The 10,096-nt window shown below is 58.2% G+C and overlaps 1 protein-coding gene across 3 annotated transcripts; it reads right to left on the bottom strand.

Annotated features, from left to right (window-relative positions):
• Positions 1–18: 18 nt before the first annotated feature.
• On the bottom strand, positions 19–9,727 carry MFAP2 (microfibril associated protein 2). Of its 3 annotated transcripts, none has more exons than XM_053997411.1 (9): positions 9,623–9,727; positions 4,320–4,411; positions 2,343–2,429; positions 1,653–1,679; positions 1,488–1,574; positions 927–968; positions 647–734; positions 473–546; positions 19–259 (listed from the first exon to the last, which is right to left on the bottom strand). In XM_053997411.1, the coding sequence occupies exons 1-9, from the start codon at positions 9,709–9,711 to the stop codon at positions 156–158; spliced, it is 690 nt and encodes a 229-aa protein (XP_053853386.1). In that variant the 5' UTR covers positions 9,712–9,727; the 3' UTR covers positions 19–155. The 3 variants fall into 3 exon arrangements, with proteins under 3 accessions (XP_053853386.1, XP_053853388.1, XP_053853387.1); XM_053997413.1 differs by lacking the exon at positions 9,623–9,727 and adding an exon at positions 8,219–8,267; XM_053997412.1 differs by lacking the exon at positions 9,623–9,727 and adding an exon at positions 8,107–8,175.
• Between the last annotated feature and the right edge of the window lie 369 nt (positions 9,728–10,096).

Below are 10,096 nucleotides of genomic sequence, written 5' to 3'. Positions count from 1 at the left end.
CAGAGAAAGGCACAGAAATAACAAACCCCCCCGATTTAATTATTATGTGCACAAAGAAAAGAGGAATCCCGGGGCTTCGGGGAGCTGCTCGTTCATGCACGGGAGCTGCAGCGGCGCGGGGCGGGTCCGCAGCGGGGCCGCAGCGGGGCCGGGGCTCAGCAGCCGCCGCAGCTGCGGGCGCAGGACGCGCCCACGGTCTGGCACAGGCCGCTCGTGGCCATCACCCCGCACTTGGAGAACTTGTCCCGGCACAGGTCGGCTGCAGGAGCGAGGGATTATCCCTGGATGTCGGGAAAACTCCGGGAGAGCAGCGAGGGAAGCCCCCCAGCCCAGCCCCACCCCGCAGCGCGACCCCGCTCTGCTCCGGGGGTCTCGGGAGCTTCGGTCCCGCGGGATTTTCCCTCCCCAGAGTTGCAGGGCAAAGGGGGATTAGGATGGGGACGGTCCCGGTTTCTCGGGGTGCCCCCCTCACCTCGCAGCAGCTCCTCGTGGGCGCACACGGTGCGGACGCAGATCTCCTTGTTGATGACGTAAACGCGGCGGAGGCTGGGATTTTTTGGGATAGAAAGGAAGGGGATGTAAAGCGGAGGGGTTCCCAAACTCCCAGGTCAGAGGGATCAGGGGATGTTTCCCCTCCCTCACGCACCTGTAGAAGCAGATCTCGTTCAGGCACTGCTTGCAGGGCTTGTGCACGGAGTAGAGCCGGGTGCAGGGGTACTGCTCCTCCCGGCAGTCTGCGGACAGCGGAACCGGCAACTCCCGGGAATTCCTCACCCGCATCGCCCCCACCCCGGCTGTCACCTCCCCCCGCCCCGGCTGTCACCTCCCCCCGCCCCGGCTGTCCCCCCCGACGGCACAGCCCGGCTCCGGGGGGGAACGGGCGGGCGGATCCAGGCACGGGGAACGGGAATGGGATCGGCACTCACCGAGCGGTCCCGGCTCCGTGGGCTCCGTCTCGGGCACCGCAGCTGAGGGGGGACAGGGGGACAGGGGGACAGGGGGACAGGGGTACAGAGGGACAGAGGACAGGGGGACGGGGGAGGGAATTTCAGGATGGGGGAGAAGCGCCTCCCTGCCCTTTCCCTGGATTTTAGGGCTGGAGCACTCTTGGCACCCACTGGCTGCTCCGGGGGAGGGCACAGCTGGGCTGGGGGGCAGGGAAGGGACGGAGAGACCCCAGTCCCAGGACTGTCACCCACCCCGGGGGGCTGTCACCCATCCTGGGGGCTGTCACACATCCCGGGGGCTGTCACCCACCTCGGGGGGCTGTCACCCATCCTGGGGGCTGTCACCCATCCTGGTGACTGTCACTCATCCCGGGGGCTGTCACCCATCCTGGTGACTGTCACTCATCCCAGGGGCTGTCACCCATCCTGGGGGCTGTCACCCATCCTGGTGACTGTCACTCATCCCAGGGGCTGTCACCCATCCTGGTGACTGTCACTCATCCCGGGGGCTGTCACCCACCTCGGGGGGCTGTCACCCACCTGGGGTCGGGGCTGGCACGGTTTCCTGCTGGGATTGCTGCTGGGATTGGTACCGGAACTGCTCCTCTGGGGCTCGGGGGGTGACATCTGCAAGGAGAGACCCCGTGCAGGGACACCCCAAAATCCTGATCTCCCCACCCCGGCATCCCACAGGGAAACACTCACCGTGGTAGTCGTAGTAATCCTGAATTTCTGGGGATAAAACAGAAACAGGCTGAGGGTGGCTTCAGGAAGAAAACTCATCCTGTGGGGACTGGGAGTGGGAAATGGGATCCCTGGAATTCTGTGGTGGGTTGGGAAAACTCCCTCCAGCCCCTCCAGGCATGAGCCTGGGCCACTTCCCACAGGTGGGGATTTGGGATGAATAAAGGTTCAAAGAACAAATGGATAAAGTTTTAATAAATAGATGGATAAAGGTTTAACAAGAAATTGGATAAAGTGTTAGTAAAGTATTTGATAAAGATTTAACAACTGGATAAAGGTTTAATAAAGAATTGGATAAAGGGTTAATAAAGGATGGGATAAATGTTTAATCAAGAATTAGATAAATGTTTAATAAAGGATTGGATAAAGGGTTAATAAGGGATTGGATAAAGGGTTAATAAGGAATTGGATAAATGTTTAATAAAGGATTGGATAAAGGGATAATAAAGAATTGGATAAAGGGTTAATAAGGAATTGGATAAAGGGTTAATAAAGGATTGTCAGTGAAAGCAGAGGGAGGAGCTGGGAAGGTTGGGAATTCCAGGGCGGGAGGAAGAGGATGGAGCGCCCCGAGAGGGGGAAGGAGCCGGGGATGGGAGGGCTGGGTGCTGTCCCGGAGCCGCGGCTGGGGCAGAGGCGCGGGGCTCTCACCTGCCTGCTGGTCGTACTGGGAGTACTGGACTGGCTCGGGGTAGGTGATGCCCTCGAACCGGCTGAACTGTCCCTGCACCAGGAGCGCTGCGGGACACGGGCAGGGATCAGCGGGGCACAGCACCCCGAACCGGGATCCGGGATTCCCAGGGACACCCCAACCCGGGATCTGGGATTCCCAGGGACACCCCGAACCGGGATCCGGGATTCCCAGGGACACCCCAAACAGGGATCTGGGATTCCCAGGGACACCCCGAACCGGGATCTGGGATTCCCAGGGACACCTCAAACCAGGGTCCGGGATTCCCAGTGACACCCCAACCCGGGATCTGGGATTCCCAGGGACACCCCAAACTGGGATTTTAGATTTCCAGGGACACTCCAAACCTGGATTTGGGATTCCCACAGACACCCCAAACTGGGATTTGGGGTTCCCACAGACACCCCCAGCCTGAGCCCTGCTCCCACCATCCCCAATCCCACCCCTCTGTCCTCGGGGCTGCGTGGCCCCAGGAGAGCAGGAGAAGGATTTGGGATGCTCAGGGATGCAGGATCAGCCCCAGCCCAGGGTCCCTGCAGCATCCAGGTGACCCCAGAGGTGACCCCAGAGGTGACCCCAGAGGTGACCCCAAAGGATCCCGGCTGTCATGGCCCTGCTGATCCCGGGATGCTCCAAGCCCCTCCATCCCCTGGGAGCTCATCCTGCCGCGGATCCGGAGGGAAAGGGCTCCAAATCCAGCGTGGAAGAGTCAGAGGGACCGGAATCCCTGGGAAGGGACTGGAACCCCAGGAAGGGACTGGAACCCCGGGAAAGGGACTGGAACCCCAGGAAGGGACTGGAACCCCAGGAAGGGACTGGAACCCCGGGAAAGGGACTGGAATCCCAGGAAGGGACTGGAACCCCAGGAAGGGATCAGAATCCACGGGAAGGGACCGGAATCCCAGGAAAGGATCAGAATCCTTGGCAAGGGATCCCCAGGAAGGGACCAGCATCCCGGGAAGGGATTCCTGGACATGCTCCACAGCTTTGTGTGGAGCTGCTTTCACCCGAACTCCTCCTGGCCCCGGCTCTGTCCCCTCCCTGCTCGTTCCCATCCTGTCTGGCAGCCCCTGGAGGGGGTGATAAATCTCATTTCCCTGGATTTTGTTCCAGTTTTGTGCCACCTCCACATCCCCATGGCTGGAGGGACTCGCTTGGTGCCAGCTCAGAGCCATTCCCAGCCTAAAGATGAGCCCGAAGTGGGATTTTGGGGAATTTTGGGAAATAACAGGGAATGAGTGAACTCCCAAAAATCACTGGGAGTTGTGGCCACCTCCCCCTGATCATCCCTCAAATGATGCTTTGGTACCAAAAATTGACACTTTGCACCCTAAAAATGTATTTTTGAAGGCTTTGATCCCCAAAATTATGTTCTGGAAGGTAAAAATGAGGCTTTGGGCCAAAACATTGAGCTATAAACAAAACTTTGGCCTCTAAATCAGAGGCTTTGGACTTTCAAAACCGAACTTTGGGCCTTAAAAATGAGGTTTTGGGTGTTAAGAGCCTTTAGACCTCAAAAAGGGTGCCTGGGACTTAGAAATGAGGATTTGTACCATAAAAAAATGGGGTTTTCAACCACAGAATCAGAGCTTTGGGCTCCAAAAGTGAAGATTTGGGACCTAAAACTTAGGTTTAGGGATGTAAAAATGAGGTTTTCGGACACAAAATTGAGGGTTTGGGACTTAAAAATTAGGATTTGGAACATAAAAATGAAGCTTTGGGATGCAAAGATGAGGCTTGGGGACAGAAAAAAAAAATAGGGTTTTGGCTCTAGAAATGTGTTTTAGACCCTGAAAATGAGAGATTGGACCTCCTAGATGCGTCTTGGGGTTTAAAAATGAGGAAAACCAGTAAAAATAGAGCTGGAAAGTGTGGATTTGGCTGATCCAAACGGTGCCAGGGGTTTGGGGGTGTCACCTGGGGCTGGGGACACTCACCTGGCAGACACAGCACCAGGAGCTCCGCCGCTCTCATCCTGCTGGAATGACGGGAAAGGGCGGGAGCGCGGCCGGGATGCAGCCGGAGGAGTCTGGATGTGAGCAGAGGGAATTCAGAGGGAGGGGACACTCAGGGACACATGGGGACACTGCCCCCATCCCCGCCCCGAGGTGTCCCCGGGAGCTGGCTCCAAAAACATCTCCCCCTCCCAATCCTCAGAAGTCAAGGAATTTCCCCAAAAAGGCTTCCCGCCCGTTCCCAGGGGATTTGCAAGCCCTGGAATATCCCGAGGGCAGAGCAGGGAGGAGAAACGCCGGGATGCGGATGCGGGATCGCTCCCAGGATGTGGAACCATTCCTGGGATGTTGGGATCACCCCCGGGATGAGGGAGGAGAGGCCCGGACCCCCCGGAGTGGAACTTTGGGGCTTCTTTCCCGAGGTTTTCAATTCCTTGGGAAAGGAATTGTTTTGAGGGGATGCTGCGTTTGCTCGGGCATCCCCTAAATCCAAAGGAATGTGCGGATTTGAGGAGAAGATTCCGGACTTTGAGAGGAATCCCGTGGGGTTTGGCGGCCTCGGGTGCTTCCCGGCGTTTTCCAAGCCTGCTGCTCCCGGTGGGAAGAGAGGCCAAGGCCGGGAAGGAATGCCGGCCGCCCTTCCCCCATCCCCAGCCAGCTCCAGGGGGAAATCGGGGTAAAAAAGAGAAATTCTCCCCCAAAACTCCTCTGAAATCCAGGGGAAGGGGTTTGAGGATGAATCCCGCTGGCATTCCCGGCGCTCGGGTGGGGGGGATCCTCCCCGGGCTCTCCAGGCTCTGCTGCTGGACTGGGGAAACTGAGGCACAGGGGAGAGGTGCCCTTGGAGGTGCCCTCTCATCCCTGCAGAGCAGGAGCATCAACTCCCCGTGTCAGGAGAGCTTCCCGGCCCAGATCCCAGGGAACGCAGCTCCAGCACCTGGGAGGGGCCAGTGGGACCGGCTGCACCAGATCTGGAGTCTGGGATCCTCCAGAGATCCCATCCTGCACCTTCCAGGGATCCCATCCTGCACCAGCTCCAGTGTGGGATCCTCCAGGGATCCCATCCTGCACCAGCTCCAGTGTGGGATCCTCCAGGGATCCCATCCCACTCCGTCACCGAAGTCCCATTTCCCAGCCACCCAAGTCACTGAAGGCACCTTCCAGGGACCTTGTCCTGCCCCGAACCCAGAGTGTGGCACCCTCTGGTCCCCAGGTCCTCTCCACCACCATCACAGCACCCTCAGGACCGCGTCCTGCAGCCCCACCAAACAAAGCCCCTTCCCCACAGAGCTCATCCCATGGGAAGCTCATCCTCCCCACTCCAGACCGGAGCTGCTGGAGGTGCTGACCCCAGACCCTCCCCGGCTTTGGGAATCCACAAAGTCGGTCCCTGCCTGGGCTGGATCACCACGCTCAGCCCCGGCTGTCCCTGGTGGGACAGGTCCTTCCTGTCTGCTCCCCACGGCCCAGGAGGCCCCGGACTGAGCTGGGCTGGAATGTCCCGGGATTAAAGGGACCGGGGGATGAGCGGCACCAGCGGCGCCTGCAGAGGCTTTGCCAGGCTGGCAGACCTTGGAGCTGGGATGGCACCTGGGGCCTGGGTGGGCTGGGGGTGCCCATCCCAAGCCCTGGGGGTGCCCATCCCGAGCCCTGCTGGTTCAGGAGGTGTCGGGATCCCGTGGGACACCAGCGCCGGCATCCTGAGGATCCAAATCATCCTGATTCAGAGCCTGGAGCCCAGCAGGGAGGGAGGGATGGATGGATGATGGATGGACACAGGGATGGATGGATGGATGGATGGATGGATGGATGGATGGATGGATGGATGGATGGAGGGATGGATGGATGATGGATGGACACAGGGATGGATGGATGGATGGATGGACACAGGGATGGATGGATGGATGGACACAGGGATGGATGGATGGATGGATGGATGGATGGATGGATGGATGGACACAGGGATGGATGGATGGATGGATGGATGGATGGATGGATGGATGGATGATGGATGGATGGATGGATGGATGGATGGATGGATGGATGGATGGACACAGGGATGGATGGATGGATGGATGGATGGATGGATGGATGATGGATGGATGGATGGATGGATGGATGATGGATGGATGGATGGATGGATGGATGGATGGATGATGGATGGATGGATGGATGGATGGATGGACACAGGGATGGATGGATGGATGGATGGATGGATGGATGGATGGAGGGATGGATGGATGGATGGATGGATGATGGATGGATGGATGGATGGATGGATGATGGATGGATGGATGGATGGATGGATGATGGATGGATGGATGGATGATGGATGGATGGATGCTGGATGGATGTTGGATGGATGGATGATGGATGGATGGATGGATGGATGATGGATGGATGATGGATGGATGGATGGATGGATGATGGATGGATGGATGGATGATGGATGGATGGATGGATGGATGGATGGATGATGGATGGATGGATGGATGGATGGATGGATGATGGATGGATGGATGGATGGATGGATGGATGATGGATGGATGGATGGATGGATGAGGGACAGGCACCATCTCTGGACCATCCCCCGCCATCCTCCCACCCTCCCAAGGCCAGGGCTCGGCAGTGCCCTCCCTGCCAGCCCCGTTTCCAGCCTGCACAGCTTCTCCCGCGCTCCAGTTCCCTGAATTTCCCCTGATCTTGGCCGGAGCTCGCAGGGTTTGGCCGCGGGATGGGGACAGTCGGGTCACGTCTGCCCCGATGGCAACGCCAGCGGCGGCCCCTGACGGCGACCCCGGAGCGACGCTGACATCCCCACAATGTCCCCACAATGTCCCCACGATGTCCCCCCTTCACCAAGGCCCCGAGGAGGGGATGAAGCCACCTCCACCCTCGTCCCCCCCGTCCTCCCCCACTCCGGCCGCTCCCCCGCCGGGAGGGCCCCGCTGTTCCCCCTTCCCTTCCCCAGGCTCCGCTCCCTCCGTGCAGGGGTCCGGCGGCTCCGACCGCGCCAGATGTTTTTGCAACTGCACATCTGGGAACAATCAACCCCGGAGAAAGAACACCACAGTGCCTTTCATTCTGCTAAACCCCACCTTCCTCCAGCCTTTCCCCCCTCCCTCAGCGTTTTTTTTTTTCCCCATTTTCTTTTCTTTTTCTTTTTTTTTTTTTCTATCATTCTTTCTTACTTTTTTTTTCTTTCTTTCTTTTTTTTTTTTTTTAGCTCACCCGTTGCCAGAGAGTGGGAGAACAAAGGGAAAAATAAAGGATTCTAATTTTTTTGGCCCCCAACCAGAGGTAAAGAACTTGGTGCCCCCATCCCTGTTTTCACACATCACTTTTTCCTCAGGGACCCATCCCCCAAAATAAATTGGAATAAAAGACCCCTTTTCTACAATCTCTCTCCATGATGGAAAAGAAAAAAAAAAAAAACCAAAAAAACCAAAACCAACAAACCCACGGCTTCCTCCAGGCTTTGGGGTATTTTTAGACTTTTTGGAAGTGGTTAAAAATCTCCAACAACTGCCAGGCCTCAAAGAAGGGCCACCTCCCCCCCCCGGCTGCCGTTCCTTCAGCACCCCAAAAATCAAGGGGGTTTGGCGTTTTGAGGTTAAAAAGCTGAAAACAACTTTTCCAAGCTCTTAACCGATGGAGTTTTATGGTGATTTCACAAAGTCCCCAAAATGGGGATTCAGCCCCGTTTGCTGCTGGGGGGGGTCCCCGGAATTCCCGGGAACTGGGGGGGTTTCCCTCGCCTGGTCCTTACCAGTGAGTGCCGGCTCTGCCCTCGCCCACCGCCTCGGTCTCCTCTCTCTGCTTCCCCAAAACTCTTGAAATGAGAGTCAGAAAAAACAAAAAAAACCCAAAAAACCTCCTACCTCCAGCACGGGGGATCCGCTGGGTCCTAAAGCCACACCTGAGCCGGCCCCTTCCTCCTCCCGCGCGGCCTGGGAGGGGCAAAACCCACAAATAACCCCAAATAACCATCCGTGAGAACGCACCGCTGCCAGGGGCGCCGGGGACGGGGTGCATTGTTGTTTTTTGGGTTTTTTTTCCCGGCGGGATTAGTTTAAAATCCATGGAAAAGCGAGGAGGGGGGAGGATCCCGCGCGGAGCGGGCCGGGGTTTGTGGGGCTGCAGGGAGGGAGGGATGGAGGAAGCAGCTCCGGGGATTTTTCTGTCACCTCGGGACAGCTCTTGGGAAAAAAATCACTGCACCCCCAAAATCTGGGATCCTGGGATGACAGCATCCCTCCCGATGCAGGGGTGGATTCCGACTCCCCCCCAGAGGCGGGGATGCTGCAGCCCCGCGGGGGATTTATCCCGGGACGGAGCGGGAAAAGGACCCAGATCACCCAAATGCCGCTTTTCCCACCCAGGCCGGGGCTGCCGGAGGCTCTGCAGCCCCCGGTGCCGGAGTGGGGCCCCTTTCCCCGCTCCTGGAGGAGGATCCCAGCGGGATCGGGATGATCCCAAACCCCCCGAGCTCGGCAGGGACACAGAGCCAGAGCTGGGGGGTGAATCCTGCAGGTTTGGGGTGAAAACCCAGGAAAGGAGCGGAGGGAGGGCGCTGGGGTGGAAAGAGGAGGTCTCTGGAGACCGGAATGGGGGTGAGCAGAGGAGATTTTCTCCCGTGGGATTGGATTCCCAGCAGCTCACGCTGGGTTGTGCCGAGGGCTGAGCACCAGGACAGGCTCTGAGAGCTGCAAAACGCAGGAAAAAAAAGGGATTTTCAGAGCAGGATGAGAGGCAGACGGGGCTGGAAGATGCTCCTATCTCCTCTCCTCTGGTTTTCCAGGCTGAGGGATGAATAAAACCACCCGAAGGGCCCAAAAAGCACCTCAGTTTCCAGGCTGAAGGATGGGTAAAACCACCCGAAGGGCCCAAAAAGCACCTCAGTTTCCAGGCTGAAGGATGGGTAAAACCACCCGAAGGGCCCCAAAACCACCTCAGCTGCTCCCACCGAGCTTCTGCCGCCCCCAGCTGCGGCACTGTCCTCATCCCAGCCCTGCTCAGCTCCATCCGGGGCAGGAGCTGCCTGTCAATAATTAAATGAACTTTTCCACCCCCCGGGGCCGGGAACACCCTCCCGGCTCATCCAAGCCAAACAGCCCGGAGCGCGCGGAAATTCCAAGGGGAAGCGGCTCCCGGGTGCCTGTGCTTTGGGTACTGCCAGGAACGGGCAGAACTCCCGAGGGCTCGGAGCGGGGAGGGTTTTTCCAGGCTCGGGAAGCCTGGGTTAACAACCGCAGCCTTGGCCGGGCCTTCAGGAAACCTCTTACCTCTGCTTGTGCCTCATTTCCTGACCTAATCCCGGCTCCCCAGGGCAGAGAGGCGCCGCCGGCGCTCGGAGGGGGTTCAGACTTTCCATGGAAGCGAATCCCTGCAGGAAGCAGCCCAGGATCCTGGGAGGCAGCTGGAAAACCCCGGGAGGGGCCGGGGCAGCACAGACCCTCCGGGAAGCTGCTCCTTCCCTGGGGGATGTGGTGTCTGTCTCCCGGCTTTTTCTCGGTGGAAGGAGTGAGGTTTCAGAGTCTCAGCCAGGACACCTGGGCTTTTCCAGCGATTATTGTTATTTTCTAGGAAATTCCAGCTGGAGAGAGGTTGTTCAGCCCAGTTTGGGTTGCAGGAATCCCAGCGGTGTCATCCCTGGCTCCAGGCCCTGCTTTCGAGCACTGATGGAAACGTTTCCCAGCCCGGCTGGGAATGAGGTGACCCCGAAACCTCCTCCTGCTCCACAGATACTCACCCGTGCC

The sequence above is a fragment of the Vidua macroura genome, chromosome 23 (genome assembly GCF_024509145.1).
Source record: "Vidua macroura isolate BioBank_ID:100142 chromosome 23, ASM2450914v1, whole genome shotgun sequence".
Lineage (NCBI taxonomy): Eukaryota > Metazoa > Chordata > Aves > Passeriformes > Viduidae > Vidua > Vidua macroura.
Note: the sequence above shows the minus strand (reverse complement) of the source record. Positions and strands in the feature narration are given on the sequence as shown.